The following is a 23,166-nucleotide window of genomic DNA, read 5'->3' on the forward strand; positions in this document are numbered from 1 at the left end:
CAGAAGCCTCCGGGAGTTATTCCTGCCTGTTGTTAATCCCATGGTCAGTCTCTTCAATAAACCCCTCTGGCCTGGGGAAAATTGTCTAAATCCAAACCATTCCACCGACCTGCTTTACCCAGTACCCCACAGCACACACACAGCAGCAGAGCTGGCTGTGCCCAGCAGCTGAAATTCCCTTGGCAGGTTCTATCAAAGCTAACATGTTATGTAACAACACTAAAATAAACGATTTCCAGCTAGCAGGGTGTTTTTAGTGAAGTTGGCAGTCATGCTCTGTAAGAGGAAAAATATTGCAAATCAATCCCACTTCTGTCAGGAACGTGAAAAAGGCAGTATATTTTTATGTTGCAAAATTGTTTCTTGTTGACTTACAATTTGGCATTGGGAGAAAGCAGGAAGAGCAGGAGTCTGCTCAGAGCTGAATCAGGAGAGCTCAAGAACTCTTTGGGGATTGCATTCTTGTGTATTAAAAAGGGAAAATTATAAGACCTTGGTGACAGAAAGCCTATAGCTCAGACTCCAGTGCTGTTTGTACACTCTTTCCAAAATTCTGGCTATGCTATTTCACACTACTTTGTGGAGTTTCAGTCTGCTTTTAAATATTGCCTTATGAATTAATAATAAATGGATCCCATTATTTTGTTCTGAATGCCAGCACTTGCTTCTGTGGCCACTTATTCACTAGAATGGGAAAGTTTTTCTAGCAGCTTAGAAGATTTGGTCCTGTAGCTTGAAGTCTATTGTCACCCGCTTTTCCTCTCTCCATCCTGACTTCAGTTTAACCATTGAAACCAATAATGATATTCCTGGATTTTTTTCCCTCTTTCTGCTCAACTCCTTCCTCCCTCCTCCCCATTCCTTGTGTGAGAAGGATCCTACTTGGGCAGTATTTGATGTTTAGGATTAACTACTTAAAATGTTGTGGTGCCATTGATGTGTGTCTTAGAAGATGTTTTTCCCAGGAAATGAACACCTCAGCTCTCTCTCGTGAGGCATGGGCAGTAAAGCAGCACTGATGCTGATATCCCACAGACCAGTGAACATGTAACCACTGTTGTATGATAATCTCTTTCTTAAATTACATCTCTCCACTTGAAAATTTTAAATAAAATTTTTTAATGAACTTGTAAAATCACCCTGGAGCTCCTAGTTGCTAACATGGTAACACATCACCAGCAATATTCTTTTTACAGATTTCTTATGCACCAGCATCTCTGATTCCAGCAATAATATTGGAAAGAAAGGAAGGAGAAAAACTTGCATTATTTGAAATCTGTTCTGCTGACCCCATTCTGTCAGCAACCACAACTAAACCCTGTCAGCAGAAATGTGCTGCTGCTACCTGTGTATCTCCAGCCCTTTTATCTGCATGATATTCCAGAGACAGATGGTTTATAAAAGCCACTTCCTTTATTTTAGAGAACTCTGCTAATATGAACAGAACAGATTCCTCCTTGTTGGCTTATTGCCTTCACTCTTTTGTCTCGCACCAACTCCTTTTCATGCCTTTCTTCATACCTGCTTTTCCACCTCGGTTTTGCCCTGCCCCTTGTGAGATTTTTTCATTTTAGTGCATGTTTTTAATTGAAGCAAATGCGTTGATCACACATTTTCTATCCAAATTTATGAATGGAGAGCTAAAATTTCAAATAATTTTGCCGTAAGTTTCTTAGACAGTGTAAATTACATGGTGGACTCTCATTTATAGTTTATAAAGTTGAATGCTTATTTATTAATATTGTATGCACTTCTTTGGATATAATGAAAAGAAAGATGTGTAAGCCACACCACTGGCTTGTAGCAAAGAGAAAGGAGTTCATGTCTTCCCTCTCTGTACATCACTCCTTTCATATTCAAACTGGAATTCTAGCAAGGTGAATCACACAGCTCTGCTGTGATGCAAGGCACATCCCACGTGGCATACATTGCCTTTGTATCAGGCAATGAAATTGCTGATCCTGATAATTTTGCTATATGGATGCAAAACTGGGCACTTCAGACAAAAATAATTTAAACTTTGGATGTCTGACTCCTAGGAACACAACAGAGCATGCTCAAACTCTGATGTCTGTAAATAGTATGAAGCATGGGGTATTTATTGCAACCACAAATGTTCTGACTGAAAAATCAGAGGAGGTGGTCAGTAGGAAGGAAGGTTACTTGAGAGGAAACCTAAAGCAATGGTGGGAGTGGTGCTGTTGGCACTTGCTAAGAAATGTGGCAGAAAGCAAAAACTGAGAATATAAGCAAAAACTGAGAATATGGTATAAGTAAGGGAAAGAAGATGGGAAATAGTTTATCCAACAAAGTAGTTTATCCAAAATTGATAAACTGATGACAGTCTGGCATCCATAATATTAAACTTGACACAAATGTGAAGTGGATTTGGTAGAATTTCAGCATTCAGAAGCCATCTAGTATCAAAAGGAGATGGTGAATTTATATTTATGCAAATATACAGACACTTTTACATATATAAGTAAAAATAAACTTTAGCTTTCTACAAACTTTTTATAGATTACCACAGTCACCGATCACAGAACACAGTAAAACTTCTTCTCTTTACAGCAGTTCAGTCTACATGTACTGGAGTTATGAGGAAAAATAACTTGATGAAACAAGAGTTTATACAATTTCTTTATAAGAGAACCTTTATTTAACAATGGACTGTCTCAGTAAATGAGGCTGATAGGAGCAATGAATTTCAGTACTAATGAAGTACCTGGTGTGTTCATGACTTTACTTCAGTTTCTTCTACTTGAGGTAGTGTATCCCAAACAGGTTTCTGAATGTGTTCTGGTACTTTCTCTATCTTAGTCTAAAAGGAAAGAAAAACAACCACTTACTGTACCAGCCAGCTCACATCTAACTACTTTGCTTTATTTATTCTGGTTTGAGACATGAATTAGATTTAAAATGCCACCTAGTGGCACTTCCAAGCAATAGAGCCTCTTTACCATTCACTATTTTGGAAAATCTTCCTATCAAACTACACTAATTTTCTCTGCTGACTTTCAGAAGCCTTCAGTAGTTACTGGTACTTGCATCAGGACTCATAACAGTAAATAATAATAATAATATGGGGTGGAAACTGACCTTTTTCACTTCCATGGCAACCCCTTCAGGTAAGTTTCGTTGCACGTACTCCAAGTAAACTGCAGCAGTACTGCTTGTTAGGTATTTTAACTAAAACAGAAAGATTTTTTTTTAATGAACCACTATTAATAATACTTCAAACAGAATTAAAAATAAATTGCCCTGGCTTCTTTAGCCCTTGCTATGGGGACCAAACATCTTACAGGAAGCCAACTTCCATAATATTCTGAACAGAAGCAGTTCATCTGTACTCAACTCTCATGCAAGTGTAAAGTAGTTACTTCATTCCACAGAACTGCATATGCTGCCTGGGAGCACATGCACTGAGTATGATAGATGTGGTGGATCTTAACACTGCAGCTATCAGATGAAATTAATTACAGATTACACAACAATCACCAGTTTTTCTATACTGCCGAAGTTCAAGCCTGTTACAAATCCTGCAACTCCAGAGTGCCACTGAAACACTGATTGTTTAGTTTCTCCTGGATCCACTGAATTACTGATCCTTTAGGTTTTCCTGGAAGGCAAGAATAGGGCTTATGGTCTGTGGGCAGCCACTCATACTGCACTCGTGTCAGGGGACTTAGAGGTCCCATTTTGCTAAGCACTGTGCAAATATACAGTTAGACACCCAGGAGCCACAAAATGCTGGAAGTAAACCTTTCTTCTAAGAAAGTCAACCACAGCTGCATTCTAAACCATACAGATGCCTGTGTCATCAGCCACAGAGCTGGTGGTTTGTCTATGCTTCCTTTCTTCAACTTCCTACATGCAGTTTTAGTTTGCCACATGAAGCTGCACAGGACACAAATAAGGCTGCTCAAAAACATCAGACCAATTCACAGAGAACAGAACCCTTAGTGACTGGCAACGCCAATGATTTATCTGCATCTTCTTCCCTTCCTGAGAAAACTCTCATCCATATGTTTTTTGGAAACCAAGAGCATAACACACATCAATTCTACTTTACTCTCTTTAGCCATTTTTTCAGCTCTTAAGATGATGGTAAAAATAAAAAACTTTTTGGTCCAAAAATGATGTAGGCTGTGCATTCAGAATAACTTGTGTTGCGTATTATGTAACTAGGTCAGCTGTTTTCTAATATTCTGCTGCATTCTCCTCCCCAAAACATTTTTATTCGTGCATTAGCATGTAGTAATATCTCTGAACTGTGCATCTAGAACAATTTTGTTTCCTTCTTTCTTACCTCTAAACACATGTAATGTGTTCTCATTTCATACTGAACTCTGTGCTTCTTGTAAATGTGTACGGATTTGAGAAGTGTAAATCGCTCTATCGTCTTCGGGGGTTTATCTCTGAGCAAAGAAGAAAAGGAAATTTTCATGTTATATAAAGGATGATAATACACGTTTATCTGAAAGATTATGCTGAGATCTCTGTTCTTATTGGACATTTAGAAGATCTACAAGGAAATATCAAACACTGGTACAGTTTGTTATTAACTCACATGGGCATGGTTAACACTTAGGTATTAACCATGGATCTATAGCACTGACAGCTGTACTGGAAGTACTGTCAGTATCCTTCATGGGGATAAAAAGCACTTCCACTATGGCAGCGCTGAGTGCAGAACTGCTGCTGCTTTCTCATCACTGTCCTCCCAGCAAAGAAGTGTTAGGTCTATAATCTGAGAAAAAAAATGTCAGATTACAGCCATGTCTTATAAAAAGAAAAAAATCCTTCTACGCAGAGGACCTGAATTACAGTAGACAACAGAAGCATCATCTCACTCCATAGCACTCTACAGATCAGTTACTTACACTTTTTCAACAGAGATGCCAAGTTCTTTAGCTGCAAGCACTGCAAAATATTCATAGCTGTCCAACACAGCTTTATCGTGGCCTTTAACTAAAATGGACAATCTCTTGTACAGCGTTTCTGGCTCATCTGAAATAGACACCTGCATTTGTGAAGAAAGGACAAGAGTTACCACACCACGTTCTCCTTAATTAATGTATGCACTGTGTATTTCCTTAGCCTGCATGCCCCATTTGTAAAAGAGCAAAAACACCCCACAACCTGTTGAGCTGCTTAGTTTAGTTTATCTAACAGAATCTGCCTGCATTACCTTGACTGACAGATCTCACTCTACCCAGGGAAGGCAAAGTGTGAAGAGATAGCTAACTTCTGAACATTTAGGTAAGATTTCTTCTACCAAAAAAGGAATGCCAGATGGATATAAGGAGGACAACACTAGCAACAGCAAGAACAAAACTCATTGTTGAAGCAAATCTGGAGCACTGTTTGTATTTTATAGAGCAGTGTGCAAATACCCAAGAGTTTGCTTGGGCATGGAAATTAAATAGACCATTATGGACAGCAACCAGAATTCTCACTTTACTAAGCTCTAAGACTATTTTAAACACAGCAGTCTTCCCCAGGTGTATTAACCTTCATGTTTGTACAAGAGCAAGTTTATGACTTTCAGTTAGAGCTTCAATTTCTGATGGTTTGGGCTCACTGTGATCAGTGGAAGAGCCTTAATGAGTGCAGAAGTGCTGATTTTCCCAGAGGTTCACTCCTAGGCACACTAAACGCAGCAGTACCAGCCCCAGCAGGAAGGCTGGATCAGCACTGTAGATCTAATACTGCCTGTCAGATGTTTCTGAAGCCCTTGTCAAAAGGCTGCTAAGCTGCTGCAGCACTGAACTGAATATTGCCAAAAAGTTGGTGTTTCATAGAGTTACAGCTGCACAGAAAAGGGAGAAAGTTACTGAGAGGCATCTGTGAGCTACAGAAATCATGCTGGGAAAAAAAACCAAATCCCACACCAAAACAGAAGACCTCAAATACCAATAATCTAAATTATTTCTTTTTCTATGACAAATTTGACATCACTAAGGCAGACCTTCAAAAAGCTGCAAGAAAAGAATTCATGTTTTTCTAGATGTCCTTTTTATTACTAAGAAAACATATAAAATACTGTGTTACAGAACACTCACCAAAGGATTAGTCTTGGGCTCCTGTGTCTCAACATGGGATCCAGCCAGCCGTGCTCCCAGCAAGGTGGAGCTCCTAGAAATACAGCCATGGGGAAAGCATAAAATAAGTTGTTAAAGTTGGATTTGATTTTTTCAGGGACTATGGAGGAGCAGTGGAAGGAGGAGGGGCTGTTACACTTACGGAAGAAAAGACTGCTTTTGCATAATTCTGCTTGCATAACTGACAGGAAAAGCTGATCCCTGTATAAAACAGATAAGTTATGTTATGGTGATCTTCCCCAAACCAGAAAGCAGCCAGTTAATACAGGTTTATTAAAGATTACTTTTTTGCACACCAAAGCACAGCATATTCCTAGGCACTGATTTGACAAATGGGAAAGTTTGCTCCATTGGAAAAGACAGGAAATCAGGAGCATGGAAATGTATTTCAGTATACAATGGCACCTAAAAAAGAAGCACATTAAGGGCACAGTAACAGTATGCATTTACTACTGAGGCACCTGAGTAGCAATCATAAGCATATTTTTAACAGAAAAAAAATTTTTTTGTGGCATCATATGCCATTTCAGTATATGATAATATTTTCTACTTAGTTTTACTTTCATGGTACAATATATGTAAGTTTTGTCAAGTGACAAGCCTAAGCAGGACTTCAAAAAGCAACTGAAAGCAGTATCCTATAAATGCAAAAATTTAGGGAGAAATTTACTGTTATTTCAGAAAAAAAGTTCCTTGAACTTTTGTTCTTTGTTCTCTTCAATTTTGAACACCTGTTCTTTTGAAGAGAACATTTAAATAGAAATACTTCCTAGAAGCCAATGAACCATGTTTAAAAGTTAACATGATTTTCTGTTAGAAAAGGAATATAGTTGTTGATCATGTAACATTACTGTCTTTCATACCAGAATAATTGTTCCCTTCTGAACATTATGTGGTTTCTAGCTTCCTTCCACTAATTCTTAATTTGGCAAAGTTATAGACTGACTGCTTGAGCGGGGGAAAAAGGAACTCTGACTTATCAGAACCTCAGAGCTGTAGCAGAATGCTGAAGCCAAATTAGTTACTTATCCTGCCCCCTGATGCTCTTTTTTGCCATGTGCTGGAGTCACAGCTTTAAGAGAGAAGACAGATACCCCAGCCAAGAGTTATACAGGTGACTGTCTAATCAAATCATCAGAAACCAGCCAGATTTTACACTTTTTCAGGTAATCTTACTGCAGTTGCCCGTGGATATGCATAACTGACTCTATGATGCCACTAGGTCCCTAACATTTTCCAGTATGCACCATACATTCATTGTACATCAGCAGTGAGCAAAACTTTTCTGAAGTAGTTTTGGCTCAGTCACAATTTATCCACAAATGCTGCTTCCCATAAAGAAGATGTCTGCAGGAAGAGGAGGGGAGATTTCTGTTACAAAGCTGACTATAGTACTCCCCTTATGCAATCCTTTCAAATCCAGACCTTCACAGAGGCATTACTTTTACATTTTTTAAGTGCATAACAAGACAGGCAATTTTAGGAGCACTGAATATTTGTCACCGTAGTTGATAGTCATTCAGAAGGTTTCAAAGTTTATGCTGGGAACTATCTGACCCTCAATAGCTAAAAGAAGTGAAATACAGCTAGTAATTGTCTAATGACAAATGTAAGGCTATCAACTGTAATCATAACTGAATTTTTTAATCTGTTTTGGGTTTTTCAATGCATGTGCATATGCAGTCTATGCTATGTATTCTTTTACTTGTAACTACTTGACGTGGTAATAAGGATTTATTATTTGCATGCAAAGATAAATGCACTCATAGGTATTGTGCTATGTGGTTTTAGATACAAAAATTTCAGTCTTAATGTAATAAAAATGAATAAAACAAAACCTGATTAAGCAGCAGAGTCCTATCCCACACACTAACGTCTGCAGCCTTTCCAATATTCTATGACTGCACATGTTATTCCTACCACATGCCATTTCCCTTTGTTACTAATTAAGCAGATCTGCATCAAGTCAAAAGATTTTGTAACATTAAATTAAAGGTGTTCTATGCAAATTTTGACAAAATGATACACTGAATACCTCAAGAGCTAGACATTACATTCAGTGGGCAGGAATTCGTAAACAGCTTCACCGTCTGATTTAATGATGTGCTCTTGCTAATGGCCATCATAGAAGGTGGAAATGACACTCAAAAACTGCAATATAACAGAACCAAGACTGCACAAAACATAATTACCCCCTCCTAGTGCAAAGTAGCCTTAATTTTGTTTGGCTGAGAGCCTCTGAAGTGTCAGGGGGAGACAGACGCTGAAAGGCAAGTCCAGAACACACAGCATAGACAGAAGAGAGATTAGGGCTTCAGAAAATCCAATTTTCCCAATTTGGGAAAAAGCAATCACTGTTTTTAAGTCCAAACTAGCAATCATCATCAGCGCACTACGCTTTCCTGTTATTTTACGTTGTAACTTCCAAGCTTTGAAACTTTTTAGACTAGAAACTCGCCTAGCACATGGCCTCCAAATCCAAGTCACCTAATTCTTCACTATCCCTTCCACCCGCACTAACTGCGGGAAAACCACAGAACTGCAGCCAGGAGCTCTGAGGACCCGCCAGGCGATGATGGTGCGCAGAGACACAGTCCCACGCTGTCCAGCCCCAGCCCTCCCGGAGCCCGAAGGACAGCATTTGCCACGTCCCCTTTTCCCACTCCCCTCAGGAATGAAGACACCAAGGAAAAGGACGAGGAAGCGGACACTCCCGCGTCCCCTGCCCCGCCGCACACCGCACCTGACAGAGCCGCCGCCACAGCCAGCCCGCCGCCATCTTGGCTCCGCCCCTGCCCGCCCGGAAGGAGAAGCCGCGGCCGCGGCCCGCACCTCCTTCCCCGCCTGGGCGGCTCAGCCCGCACCTCCTTCCCCGCCGGGGCGGCAGCGTTCGGCGGTGCGGAGGCGATCTTGGAGCTCCCATGGCGCCGCAGGAGCCGTACGAGCCCCAGCTCTGCTCCCCAGCCCGGTCCCGCCTCCCCCCAGCGCTGCCTCGGGGCAGCACCGACGGAGGAGCTGCTCCCCCTCAGCCGCTTCCCGCCGACGGCGGCCGCCGGCCCCCTCACGCCTCCCCGGCCTGGTCTCTAGGAATCCTTTCGAAAAAAACCAAACCAAAACAAAACCAATTACACGAATCGTCGTTTTCAACTTTCTCCCCGCTCTTAAAAATATTTCAAAAAGGGATACAAGCCCGTTAGAGCAAAACCCATTCGACTGTATTTTACCGATATATAAAAATGACTGGCAATGGCACATAAATCCCTTTCTTTTCACACATATAAATAGCGATTAATAATACAACACAGCTTTTGATCGGTACCAAATCTTTAAAGGGGGTAGGGAAATAAAAAAATGTTGATTTTTGCCACTAAACGATCCTTAAATACACACAACCAGGTAGGCAGTGTAGAGTGAGATTAACCTGAAATTAAGTTGTGTGCAAGTAAAATGCTAAACACAGGAACCTGAAACCAGCATAGATCACAAGCTCTATCAAATGTATATATATTTTTTATTTTGTTACTTCCTTTGCCACCTAAAATTACAGTCTGCTTTTTACACTAAAACACCTAAAATATTTACACAACCATCTTCTAATAAAATAACAGTTAAATATTGAAAATAAGATTTTTCTCATAAAATATGTTTTCTGTATGTACACGTTTTATCAAAGAGGACTAGCTCCAATATTGAATAGTTTTCCATCATCAACCATCAGCAAGAAAAAAGTTTTCTGAAACAAAATTATGTTCAACTCATGTACAAATATGCAGAACAGCACATTTAACATCAGCCAATGCAACACTTAACGACGAAGTCAATGTTTGAGGCCTAAATCATGTACTGCTTAGGAAATGTGCATTTATCTTTTTTCCTTTATGAATAACTTCTTTGGTTATCATTGTTCTATTCTTGGCTGTACAATAAAACAGCACCCAATTGATGTTACTTAACCAGGCATATGTATATGTGTACATATATTCATAGGTACTAAGTTTAGCACAGGTCCTATGCAACTGTTACTAAAAAGTGTCACTGTAGATTCTTTAATACAGAGCTACTCTTCAGAATCAAGCCCCTAAATTTCTACTGTATTTCACTCAGTTCTTCAAGCAGAACTCCGATTTCAATCATTATTTTGCTTAAACAGTTTTTAACCACCAGGAACCTGAACACCTGTCCGTTTTCCAGTGTAGAGCCTTTCTCACAAAGATCCTTAAAGGTTGAAAATGATAGAAGCCTGGGAGAGGAAGAGTAGACTCTGCTGGGCTGTTTCTAACACAGACTCCTGAAAGCCAACACGTTTTAATGCTCACAAAAGCCTCCACCACTTTGCAAACCATGAAGACTTGCAGTATCTATGAGATTTTTTTGTCAGTGGGTCTTGCTGGTGGTACAGAGTTGAGCACCCAGGCTGCTGAACCTGGGTTGCATATGGCCCCTGTGAAATGTCACAGCATGGACAGGAACTGCTGGGCAATGTGCTGAGTGGCACGTTGGCAAAGAAAAGGCTGCTGCTGCCTGATCTCCTGAAGCTCAAGGGTACAATGACTGAGAACATCACCTCTTATGTAATGGGAGAAATTCCACCCACTGCAAAAACCTACTGCAAAAGGGTCAAACCCTACTGCAAAAACCTCTGGAAAACCCCGCAGAACACAAAAACAATCACGTACCCAGGAACTTCACTAACCGGAAACTGAGAAGTTCTTTCCATTCTCCTGAAGGGTTGTTCTTTAGCATCAGAACATTTGACCTTAAGCAGAAACTTGAGGTCATTTGGCTTCACATATTTGGCTTTGACAGAGAAGGCACTTCTCTCTGTCAGTGGGTCCCACTGGTTCTGAACTTGTGTGGTCCAGTAAATCCTATAAAAGTGCTGTGATTTACCCTCCTTTTGCATAGTTAAACAAGGATAACATGTAGAAAATAAGACCCACCATCCCTCAGATTCTGGTGAAGATATTAGGAATATGGCAAAAAGAACCCAATAAAATAAAACCCAACTTATTTAAAAAAAAACAACCAAACAAACCTGAAGCCTGGAAGATCTGAAATAAGTCTTATAGTATTTTATAAAGTTAACAAAACTCCTCTAATGTGCAAAATTCACAAGAAAATCAGTGCTGCTGCCTGTGAGAGCTCTGCAATCAGCATTTGTATTCTGTAATTAAAGGTCCACTCAACCTAACTCCATTTCTTCCTTGTTTTATTCTGCAACATACAATTATCATATCCTGTTTAATCAGAGAACCAGATCTAAATTTATATAAACTCAGATGTTATGTGTCCAGCACGTAGATCTGAACCTAGGGAAGGAGAAATGGTCATTAAACAGGGGCATCAACTCACCTCTGCAGCATGTTTATAGTAAATAAACAACAGCTGAATTTGATGCAATGAAGAGGACTGAAAATGGCACAAGGGTAACACATATACCTAGGTGCTGAAAGCACATCAATCTCTTTTCCAATGGCAAGAATGCTTCCCTGTGTTTGCCTGGTGAGAGAGCAAGCATTGCTTGAGCACACACTCCCCTAAAACCACAGAGATGGCTATTCCACAGTGTGATTTATTGTCACAGGACAATATTTCCAGTGCAATCTGATTACCAAGGCAGTGTTCCTGATTCAGTGTTCCCATCAGAGGATGTCAACCATAGAGCAATAATTTTCCTTCTTCAATCTTGGAAATTAGGTCATTTTCAAATCAGCAGATCAAAACCTTGCTAAATGGAATGTCTAAAATGTCCTGTGTAACCAAGACAGAACTGAAAATGAACTGTGACATTACTAACTCTTTCACAGTTAAACCAGATCTTCTCTTCTTCCATCTTGCTTAAAATGGCAGCACAAAGACAAATAATGTAATGGTATCTTTAAGAGAGATGACATTTACTCTCTAGAAGATGCTGGAAATGATCCAATATAGACAAAAAAAAATGTTTCATCAGAAGTGTGTGAAATTTATTCTTGTAATTGGGGTAAAATGAAACTTGGAAGAGTTAAAGACTAAAGATTCTACCAGGACCATCTGGTAGGAACTGAGAGCAGAACCATGAACTTGTGTAATTAGTGGCCTTGGAAGTTATCAGCAAAAAGAGCTCAGATAAAAACACCTTATAAGAATATTTGTACCAATTATTTATTTCTTCCCCCAAGACACAAATTAATAAAAAAAAAAGGGAAAAAAGCAGATTTTTTTTTCTAGACCTGGATAAAAGAATTATAATTTTCAACAGGTAGTTTACAATCAGTGGGAATAAACAAGCAGTCCAGGTTTCCTGATTGATCCATTCAGGGTGTGCTCAGTAGCTGTCTATCAAACAATTTTATTTACAACTCAGCATCATCCTGCAGTAGATCTGGATCTTCATCATCCAGTAAGAGGTCAGCATCCATGACTTCATTCTCTTCCATGACATCACCCAGATCCGGAACAACATCATCATCAATGTCACCAACATTTTCAACATGTTTAACCAGGCTCATGTGATCCAGGGGGATCAAACTATGCCCAGCTGGCCCAGTAGTTCTTGCAATAGTGGCTGCCATTTCTGCTGCTACAGCAGCTTTCTGAGCCTTCTGCCTTTGCTGTTCTTCTTGTTGTCTGTGAGTCTTCATATGAGCATTGCGGCTTTTGATTTTGAAAAAGACCCTAAATTTTAAAGGGAAAAAAAATCAGATTAAAATGCACTGCTTTTGATGAAATGAGCCAAAAAAGACTCAACAACTTATCAGTACATTTGCTTCCTTGTCCTGAAATAGAAGTCAGTGAAGTCTGCAATGCCATGGTGTGAATTTCAAGGACATATTACCAGATTTATACATCCTGATGGTATCAAAATGGCCTACTCTGATTTTGCCAGAGGTAGTTTGTAGCTCCCACACCTGCTTCAGTATCTATGCACATCATAATTTTACCTCTATCAGTTTCACAACCATCTTGCACAACAGGAAGAAAGTGAACGATTACCACGATGGGCAAACTCAAGCACAGAAACACAGATAAAGTTGCCCACTGTCTCATCCAAGTCAGTGATGAAGCAGGAAGCTGGAATGTCAGATGTAAAAATTCTAGCAGGTAAGTGGAAAATAGGAGTAAATGCTGCAGGGGCATCCAAAATGTCATGCAAACCTATCTCTGACAGTTTTGGTAAGAGAACGTATCATCTAGGGGGAAAACTTCTTCCAAGACAATCAGAGCAAAACACGAAGTTTGTTCACAGCACTGCTGGAATGGAATCTAAACAGGAAGAGGCGATGCTGTACTGCAGTCACACTTACCTGCCACACTCCTTGCAAGGAAAGATCGTGGTTGGGTCGGTCTCGCCGCTCGTTGTGCTGTGGGCAGGGGAGCTCTTGATGGAGCAGTATCCGCTCTGCGTACCGGATTTCTGCTTGGTGCCGGGCATGGTGCAGCGCGTTTTCGTCACCTGGTTTGTCCCTCCGTGAATGCGAGCGTGGCCGTTCAGCGCCTGCCGGGAACTGAACACCTGCAGGGAGCGGGTGGAGGGGAGGGGAAAAAAAGAACCCCAAGAAATCACAAGGCAACACTGGAACTGCAGGAAGTAGGATGCCGAATGCTTATCACAACAGAACAAGTGTACATGTCTAATATGCACCATCTACTCGCTCAAATGGTGCTTGCTTTCAGCAATATCCCACTATAATTGAAGATAGTCACAATAAAACAAAGCAGTGAGCTATCCTATTATTAAAGTTGTGTAACCTACACAACTTTAATAATTGTGGAGCTGTTGGAGCTGTTGCCATATAGTATTTCTCAACGGTACATCATCTCAGAATTCAGTTTTCTGTATAGATCAAACAGCTTCTATTTTATGGGATGGGAATTAAAAGGAGTCAAAATCACAATTCACTAGTTTACACATACGACCACCACCACCATCCTCTCCCTGTTAAGTATACCAAACTCACGTACAGCGCCACAGTTTGGCATTTCACAGATGAAGGAGGATGAAGACAGTGAAAGACCCTGAACGGCAGGTAGATCTATAGGTCCAACAAGAGAGATTGCTGGTGGGTCAGGTGACTTCTGCATTTCCCTTTCTTCCTTTCTGTCTTCTTCAATCTCCTCATCTTCCTCTAACACTTCCTCTTCTCCACTTGTCTAGAACAGACAGCGCATTTAAGGAACATTAGAAATATAGTAAGACAGCTCTGGATAGTAGGACATACACAGCTCTGGAACAGCATGTTGTTAAGTCAAGTGTGTTCCCAGTATTACTGTTTCTTCCCATCCTGAATGAACTTTTGGTCTTACTGGAGCTACCACCCCTTAATGGATAAGTTATAGCTTCTCTGCATAAAGCTTCTCTGCAGTGCTCAAGGCAGCCTCCATGTGTATTATGGAGCTGTGGCTCCAAAGATCTGCAGATTCCAGGTGCAGTGCTGTCCTCTTGCCATCAGAAAAGCCATGTATGCTGTACTTGTAGTAAAGTTACTCTAACAAAACCCCAAAACGACCAGCCAAAAAAACCCCAACCCACAAACCAACACATCCCAAGTGGTATTTGTATTGGAATGTTAGAGCAGCCTTTAGGAGCAGACATGGGCACAAGCATAATTTACGGAGGTTTCCCTGGACTGCAGTTAGATAATGCACTTTAATCTGGTTGCAGTCCAGCCAAACAAATCTTAAGGTAGCTGAGGTCACAAAATGTTCATACAGAACATAATTTAGAGTTATGGAATAATTTCTACTGGAAGATACCTATGTCACCTAATTCAACCTCCTCCTCAAAAAAGAACAAAGAAAAATTATCAAGTGTTAAACCTTCTCATGTTCCTTTAGACTTACCAAGCATTCATCTCTTTTCTTCTCTAAGCGCGTTCTGTGTTTCCGTCCCAAACGCAAGATTTTCTTCCAGGTATAGTAGTACTCCACACATTGTGCAACTGTCTTAGACTTAACCTGCAGAAAGGAATTGCAGAAATAGTCCCATCTTAATTTTCTGCTTTCATTCAACACAATTTTAATATATTCCGACAGGTACGCCTTATTCCTCAAACATTCAAATGGATTAAAAAAAAAAGGCAGTTTGAGTACAACAGGAATACTCTTGTAGAATAATTATTTTTAAGATTTTTTTCAGTCAAATTTGTGTTGACTTTTTCAACTTCAGAAGATTTCTCTGGGATTCCCTAAACTCCAGACAGAAAATGACTCAGAATGTACTCTTGTAGCTCAGTTGTACAGTATCACTGAGAAATCTAGGAATTAAGACTTGACTCACATAAATCCACATATTTTTCAACATTTGAGCTAACAAGTAGGGTATTGTGCCCTGAGATTTATAACCTTGTCTTTTCTGCTTTTGTGGCAGAACATGAAAAGTAAGCCCAAACACATTTTCTCTTTATTAAGGTTTCAACCCTTCCTGGCACCAGGCTCAATTTCAGCAACTCTGGTACCTTGTAACAAGCTGCCAGAGAACACTGTGATGATAACAGAAAATCATACTTGTCCCATACATAAAATGCCATGATTTGGATTCCAGGTGTGAAAACTTTCACATGTAATAACAAGAGGAACAACTTTCAATTATTTATAACTGTTTTTTACATGTATCTAATGCACAGCTACAAACAGTGCCTATTGGTGTTCTTGTAACCACTGCTGCCTCTATGCCTGCAACCAGCTAGTCCGGCGCTGGAGGGAAAATAAAGAGAAACAGCATAGAACAAAAGAGGGAAAAAAAACCCAGCAACTGACAGAAGAGAAATAACCTTACCATTTTCTGTACAAATATGAAATCTTTGCTGTAGGTGGACAATGCCTCTTTGAACAGTCTCCTTTCTTGATGTGTCCATTTGTCAGAGCCTTAAAAAGAATGTGAAATCATTATCAAAGAATGATAAAAACTCACAACCTTTATGCTGATGCTGTATCTGAAATGAGAACCAGAAGTCTCAAGCTTGGGTGAATGATTGCTGCTACCCAAATACAAGCATGGCTGTACTGACTCAGACCTGAAGTCCATCTAACCAGTATTTGGTCTCCAGCAGTGGTGACAGGCAGTTGCCTAGGAAACAGTAAGATCAGGGCAAGCAAATACAAATGCCTCTCCCTAATTTTTCCAAACCTCTAACCATGTTAGGCACAGGGGGTTTCCTGAGTCTGTTGCAATTTGCTTATTTAGTGACTACCCTTGTAAGTGCTGAGCCACTCTTCCTTTCAACCAATTAAACTTCTTGTACCCAAACCATCCTTTGCCAAGGAGTTTCACAGATCAGTGGACCCTCTGCATGAAGAGCCACCTCCTGTTCTTTCTTTCCTGGCTCCCAGTAGCTTCACTGGATGACCCTTCATTCTTCAAGTGGAGGAGAAAGTGAACCCAACCTTGACCATCACCTCCATGCTATTCAGAATTGTATGCCCTTGCTATCACTCCCAAACATTTGATCATTACTGCTGTCCCACAGTGAACCTTTTCCAACGCTAAAACATTCCTATAAAGACAAGAGGACCAGAAAGGCATACAGCAGTCCACATAAAATCCAGGCTTTCACACTGGCATCACCATGATTTCTATCCTCTTAATGCTTGACTATTTTTTTAGGTGTTGTAAAATACAGTTGATACTTCCTTAGAACGAGCATTACGATCCCAAACTTTTATTCTAATTGAGAAATACCACCACAGAGCTCATAATTTCCTATGTAAGGATTGAATTGTTTATTCCCATGTATTCCACTTTACATTTGATGACACAGAAGTTCATATATCCTTTTGAAGGTCTTCACTTGCATGGTTTGGGATAAGACATTTAAATCCTCTGTGGCAGAGGTCACAAGGAGGTAGACACTGTAGCAATGTGCAATATGCACTAAGTGTTTTTTATAATCTAATGGAAGCTGTATATGAAATTTCTGAATATTGTTATTCTGTGTTTGGTCCCCTGGCCTAACTGCCCATGAAAATGTGAAATCAACATTTAAATTGAACTGAATTTATGCTTTCTCAATATTAGGCAAACAGAAGGAACACAGGATTGCTCTGCTGCATCAAAGCAATGTTCTGTTTGTTAGGAGTGGGCAGCATTACATACATTAAAGGAAGGATATGCAAGAAGTCATAAAGTAGATGCCTTTGAAATGACTTATACACTATGAGAAGATTCTACTTCAGTCTGAGAATTTCTGAAACATCTAAAACTTTTATGAAAAGAAATCCCTAATATTCCTGTCAATGTTACTACTCTCCATAGAAATGCTTGCCTCTGCACTGATTTCAATTAACTTGGGTCTTGGCACCACACACGGTATTGAACCCTACAAGTTACTTTTGTCTTAAAAAATAGCAGTATTATTAACTGAATTTTTTTTTTGTTTTTCAGCATCGGCTCCCAGGCTTACAAGCTCAGAGCAGGTATCTCACCACTCCTTTTTATGATGAAAACTACAAAATTAATTTTTATGCAACCTGTTTTCTGTAGGCTCTTCCAATATTGGATATAAGCATGCATTAGTTATTTCCACAGAGATTTACACTTAAAGCTCTCTTAAGCATCAGAGAAAGGCACTGGCTTCAAGCCATGAGTTTTACTTATTCTGTTATCACCCAGAGATCTTTCTGCTGACACACTGTCTTCCATCTCTTCCCACCCTGAACCAGCATCAATCCCTTCTTACACAAGCTGTCAGTCACGAGCATTTACCCTCCCTTTGTGCAGGGGTAAATGCACTCGTTCAGTCCAGGAGGCTACTCTATTATGCCAAAACATAACTTTAAAAAGCATGACAACACAGAAGAGATTTTCTTATTTTCTAGTCATTCTGCTCTCTTGCTTCTACCCCACTCTCTGAAAAAAACAACACAATAAAAATAATAACATGGAATCACTTCCATGAACTGATTTTGTTGTACACCTATGGAATATTTGGGCCTTGCATACTTTCCCCAATAGCTGTGGTATTAGCAGAGACCCTTATAAGATTATGCGGGTTAATTGGAAGTAACCTAATTAATAGAATAAATCCTGTGTAGGAAAAGAAACAGAAGAAAAGCTGTTTTTAACTCTGGTTGCTGGGAAACCACTTTTGCTCTTGTTAGCTTGAGGGAGATATAGAGAACGTGCATAGAGAGAGATCTGCAATGCAGCAAAAAGAATTTGGGGCTTTAGAATACAGATCAAATTTTAAAGCTGCTCTTTATGTTCAGGTATTTCTTCTACATTTTGTTTTACCTGCCATACTGTGTTTGCACTGACATTAAACTGACATATTTAACTGACATTAAATATCTTCTACTCATTTGTGTGCTTTGGGCCCAACTTGTGGGTTTCAAGGGGGCTATAGGCTATATGCACACCCAGGGAGCCCCATGGACAGGCAGCTGAAATCCACTACGCACAACATCTGCTGGGTCTGACCCACAGCCCTGTCACAGCACATACAAGAAGCTTCCAGACTGCCTGAAGTGCCTTATGTCAGAGACCATCTCTCCTGCAGTTCTCACTGCAGAACTTCAGACCTGAGAAATGCCACTGTTCAAAGGAGAACAGTTCAAGTGTTTGCAAACAGTGCCCCTCTTGTATCAGGTATGTGCTCCCTCTCTCTTCCTAAATACCATCCTGACGGATGGCAAAGTGCTAGGACAGAGATTGGGGTGTTCTTCCAAGGAGCCCTGGGTCAGCATGTCCAGCTCTCTTGGCACACACCAGAAAATCCTCAAGTGTTACAAGTGGCTTCCCTCACAAGCCAACAAGTTTCAAAGGTGAGCTATTTGCCTGTACCCTCATTCAAAGGCAATGCTAAGGGTGAGTTTGGGTATCTGGTTTTTGTGGTATGCTAATGAGTTAATTCTCATGAGTAAGTGGCATGCTTTGTTCCAATGTATTCCACCTTTAAATGTGGTAAGCCTGAGAGCCTTGATTTCTGAGTATGGAGCAGAAAACATGAAGTTATCCCAAACTGATGCCACTTGAAGTCATATTAAAGCTATTCATGGACTAGATTGTGAAAAATTCTCAGATGCCTCGAGTGGCTGATTATTAATCAGAAATAAACTGTTATTCAAGAGCTGCTGCACAGTGCTAGAGCAATGCTGTCAATATAAGTTGCAATCACATGTTGCATGCAAAAGCATTAGAAAGCAGTGCTTTGTCTTGTTATTTTATGGCACTTAGATCCAGACTGATCCAGGTGAGATTTTATTTCATGCTGTGATAAGCACAATCAAACTTGCTTTCCTGCTTAAGAAACAGGGATTCAAAGGTGTCCACAGGTCTCAATGCTATTTACCAAGGATTAGCGTCATTTCATGTGAGAGATCAAACAAAACAGTCTTTTGGCTCCTCCCTGAATCCCAATGAATTCTTTTTGAAACTACTGTGAAGTTGCTTTAGTAAAGACTGTTCTTCCTCTGCCACACAGGCAGAAATTTCTTATCTGCTCTGCGAATTAGATTGTTTACTGATGAAGAGGCTGTGGGATATCTCCTCATCTTCCTGCTCTCATGCCCTTGAACTGTCTCACACATATTTGGTGTCATCTCTTCAGGCAAGAGACCCTGATGAAAGTTCCTGGCTGATGTCCTCCTGCCCCATCCACTCCCATGTTCATCCTTTGGAGTGCAACACAGCTGCTACCACAGGCACCAAGCACCTCCCTCAGACAAAACCAAAAACCTGACGTTAACATTTCTTCATTGTCATTATTAGCTACTATCAAACATGTTTCTGTTCTTGTTCTCAGGCCAAGGGGTTAAGGAGTTGCTTTACAAAGACTTCTTGTTACTTGGAAGTCCTTCCAGTGGGCTGCTACAGCCAGGAAGTAGACTGCTTCTATAATTACCTTGCACAGTGACTGTTAACTGAAAATTGAGTACATGACCTTGGACACTGTGACTGACTGACCACCAGGAGACTCTTGACTTGTTTCCTATTGAGCCTGAACTGCAGATGAAGTTCTAAATGCCCTCTGCAAAACCCTATTCTGTGTCTCAGCAGCTGTTAGCCACTACAAAGCATTAAGCAATAGCATGGGGGGCTGCAGAGGTGAGACATTTGCCATCTCTGCTCAGGTGACACAACTGAATCCAAAGGCTTAACACCACATTTGTATTTCACACCAACCCAGACTTTTTTGACTAGATCCCCACACAGAGGCTCTGTAAGCAGCACTAAGATCCTAGTGAGAGTTACAGCACTGCCTCTTTGAAAGGATGCTCGTGATTATCATATTCATTTATTGTGCACCATCACCTTGGAAGAAGCAGGCAGGATGGTAGATTGCTTACGTATCAGAAAATTAAGACACTAGTGACACTAAATTATAAATTACAAATAGCAGCAGTTTTAAAAGGAGATGAAATTGTTAAATTTCAGTTTAAAAGAGAAAAATAATCACTTGAGGCAGTTTTAAATCCGTAGAATCCTCCACAGCAACATGGATGCAAAGCTTCTGTACGTTGTCAGTCATGTATAAAACTGCTGAACTTGCAACAATCAGCCCTGGGAGTACCCTTGGCACTGCCCACATCATCTCTATTAAATGCTGCCATGCCTGCAGCAGACAGCAGAGAGTGCAAGGTGATCCCATGCTCCAGCCTGGGATGCCAGGCTTGGACTGTGGAACAGATAGAAAGATCTCAAGGAAACCTACCAGCATAGTGGTAATTTGACAAAGGATGACACTTCAACCTCACTGGCTTTCTCAACAGCAGCTTTTCAAGAGCAACCTAAATGAAAAAGCAGGGAAAAACAGAATTAGGGAAAGCAATCAGCTGTGGCATAAAAATGCATTTAGAAAACTATTTGGTATGAGGATATGAATTAATTTTCTCTCTTTTCTCTTTTCTGTCATATAAAATCACATCAAATTACTCCAAGGCCCATTAACACTGTACCTCACAGAAGAGCACCTAATGTGCACCTGTCCTACCTTAATGAGCACAAATGTGACTATTACTTAGCAACTTCCAGCTCTTTCCCTCCCTTCTGCTTGCCACAAACAAATACATTTATAGTGTTTGAGTTGATAGTGTTAATTAATACTAATATTGAATGGTTTGTTTGACAACATTAATATTTATAGCATAAAATATTTTAGAATATCTGTGTAAGTCAACGTCTGTCAAGAAAGACTGCAAATATAGCTAATTGTCCTTCAGATCAGGAAAACAGAGGATTTATGGATCCCTAAATTTTTTCCCCTGAAAATGCATACTCTCTGTAAAGCAAATTCCACATCCTGACATTCTCAGACCTCTCAGATAAAGCTAACAGAGCCCAAGGAAACTGGGACACAAGCTAAAACCCACTGTATTAGCCAATCCAGTGAGACTCATTCCAGCCCCATGTTTTGTTGCATTTGGTTTTATATTGGTTTTCCAGGAACTGGTGCAAGAGGCCTTGCCTTTCCCTAACACTGGGGAAAATGGATGTTTTGCCTTAGTTAATAACATTCCCATCACTAAACTAATGCAAATATTTGAAATGCATTATTTATATAAGAACTGTGTTCAATTACCTCACAGTTCTGAACAAATAAGTAGATGTGATTGCTGCTCCAAAAAGGGGATTTTTATAAGGGCTAGAAGAGGACTAAGCTCTCTGTGACCAAATATAAAGCCTGTGAAATATCAGGGCTGGAGCAAGCACTGGGAGACATTCAAAGCCCCAAGGCTATAAACTAAGTAATCTTATCTATATGAAATATACAGTAAGCCTTCAGAGAGGCACTGCTTTGAAATTTAAATTTATTAGAGAATAAAGGGAAAAGTCATTCCCCAAAAATGTTACAGGATGTTTAAAGCATCATTTCAAATCAATCAGAAATCTTTTTTATATAACCATATCTAAATCCATTTAATAAAGCATGCTAATTTATCTGCAGAAGAGGATCATATCTCCCCTTTCAGCTTTTTTATCTTACCATAATATCTCCTTTTGCTTCAAAGAGAGAGTGCAAAGCGTATTCTGAGTTAGTTCCTCCACCAGGTAACACACTGGAACAGCTCATATTTAAAAGGTCTTCCACTGTCAGAAACAAGTCAACATTTTACTGCTAATACAGTAGCCTGTCAGTCAAACATATGGAGCCAAGGATTCTGTAATGCCCCTCAAAGACTACATAGCTCAGGGCAGCAGATTCTTTCACACTTTTTCTCCTCAACATCTCATCTACTTGTTTTAGGATCACTGAGGAGAGGATGTAACAGAGCCCAGCATTAGGGTGGGACAGGCTACTCCAGAGCCAGAGATCTGCCTGTGAGGCAGTGACTTGCACATACCAGTGACATTGGTGTGCCAAGGAGGCTCCAGCCAGGGTGGAGAAACAGAATGAACCATGTTAGAAACAGGGAAAAATTCTGCTCAGGACTGGTAGAACCCACCAAGCCTGCCACATTTCCTGTCACTATGGTCACAGGACAGGCCCAGGATGCATCAGCTGCCTCTCAGCTGCCTTTACCAGGCAGTTCAGTACCCAACTTCCCAGCAGTAACCTTTCCCCCTTGGCTGCCAGAAAACCATTCATCCAGACTTCCCTTTAAATGCCACCATATAATGCTGCTGCTCTAAACCTATACCATGTAGTTCTAGTCTCTTGCTCTGCACTCTCAGCAATTAATAGTCTCGTGAACATTTTGTTCAATACAGACACAAGAAATCAATGTGTATTTCTTCAACAAGCACAGGCTGACATAGGAACTTCCAAAATGGCAAGTCATTATACCTCTTTGTTGGAAGACTTTGTTCTCCAGTTCTGGCCATGGTTTCCAAACCAAAGTAGCCTTGTGCACATCCTTCTCCATTAGCAATCTGTCCTGCAGTTCAGGAATGTCAGCCTGGAACCTGGACCCAATATTGATTCGCCTATAAAGAAGAATAAATAAATAAGTATTCAACTACACAATGTGTAGAAAATACAAAAGTCAGATTAGCGTTCACTTTATTTCCAACAAAATTTTTATTGCACTGAAGTGGCAGGAAATGGTGTCAGATTGCTTTATGCAATGCTTTATCCCAGTGGGATAAGTATTTTGAATACTAGAGAGAACTGATCTCTTGGGGAAAAACAAAAATTTCAATATG

At 40.2% G+C, this 23,166-nt stretch overlaps 2 protein-coding genes across 8 annotated transcripts in view; both read right to left on the reverse strand.

Annotated features, from left to right (window-relative positions):
- Window positions 1-1,391: 1,391 nt before the first annotated feature.
- MRPS10 (mitochondrial ribosomal protein S10) lies at window positions 1,392-8,894 on the reverse strand. Its single transcript, XM_058802215.1, has 7 exons — window positions 8,848-8,894; window positions 6,247-6,305; window positions 6,066-6,138; window positions 4,884-5,023; window positions 4,310-4,418; window positions 3,100-3,189; window positions 1,392-2,821 (listed from the first exon to the last, which is right to left on the reverse strand). The coding sequence occupies exons 1-7, from the start codon at window positions 8,881-8,883 to the stop codon at window positions 2,735-2,737; spliced, it is 594 nt and encodes a 197-aa protein (XP_058658198.1). The 5' UTR covers window positions 8,884-8,894; the 3' UTR covers window positions 1,392-2,734.
- Window positions 8,895-11,876: 2,982 nt separating this feature from the next.
- Window positions 11,877-23,166, reverse strand: part of TRERF1 (transcriptional regulating factor 1) — a 97,864-nt gene continuing 86,574 nt past the window's right edge. For all 7 annotated transcript variants that reach the window (XM_058801665.1, XM_058801664.1, XM_058801662.1 and 4 more), the window contains 8 exons: window positions 22,808-22,947; window positions 22,007-22,110; window positions 20,735-20,810; window positions 15,862-15,950; window positions 14,928-15,041; window positions 14,049-14,237; window positions 13,391-13,599; window positions 11,877-12,761 (listed from right to left, as the gene is read on the reverse strand). In XM_058801665.1, coding sequence (XP_058657648.1) covers window positions 12,440-12,761; window positions 13,391-13,599; window positions 14,049-14,237; window positions 14,928-15,041; window positions 15,862-15,950; window positions 20,735-20,810; window positions 22,007-22,110; window positions 22,808-22,947 — 1,243 coding nt within the window. In that variant the 3' untranslated portion in view covers window positions 11,877-12,439. The remainder of the gene's footprint in view (window positions 12,762-13,390; window positions 13,600-14,048; window positions 14,238-14,927; window positions 15,042-15,861; window positions 15,951-20,734; window positions 20,811-22,006; window positions 22,111-22,807; window positions 22,948-23,166) is intronic.

The sequence above is a fragment of the Ammospiza caudacuta genome, chromosome 3 (assembly GCF_027887145.1).
Source record: "Ammospiza caudacuta isolate bAmmCau1 chromosome 3, bAmmCau1.pri, whole genome shotgun sequence".
NCBI classification, from domain to species: Eukaryota; Metazoa; Chordata; class Aves; order Passeriformes; family Passerellidae; genus Ammospiza; species Ammospiza caudacuta.

What these genes read in the sequence shown, in the direction of transcription:
- MRPS10 (XM_058802215.1), bottom strand. Translation starts at nt 8,883, where the DNA reads ATGGCGGCGGGCTGGCTGTGGCGGCGGCTCTGTCAG. An exon ending in TGTGGCGGCGGCTCTGTCAG is followed by an intron (nt 6,306 to 8,847) that starts GTGCGGTGTGCG and finishes TGTTTTATACAG; the next exon opens with GGATCAGCTTTTCCTGTCAG. An exon ending in GGCATCTCTGTTGAAAAAGT is followed by an intron (nt 4,419 to 4,883) that starts GTAAGTAACTGA and finishes TTCTTTGCTCAG; the next exon opens with AGATAAACCCCCGAAGACGA.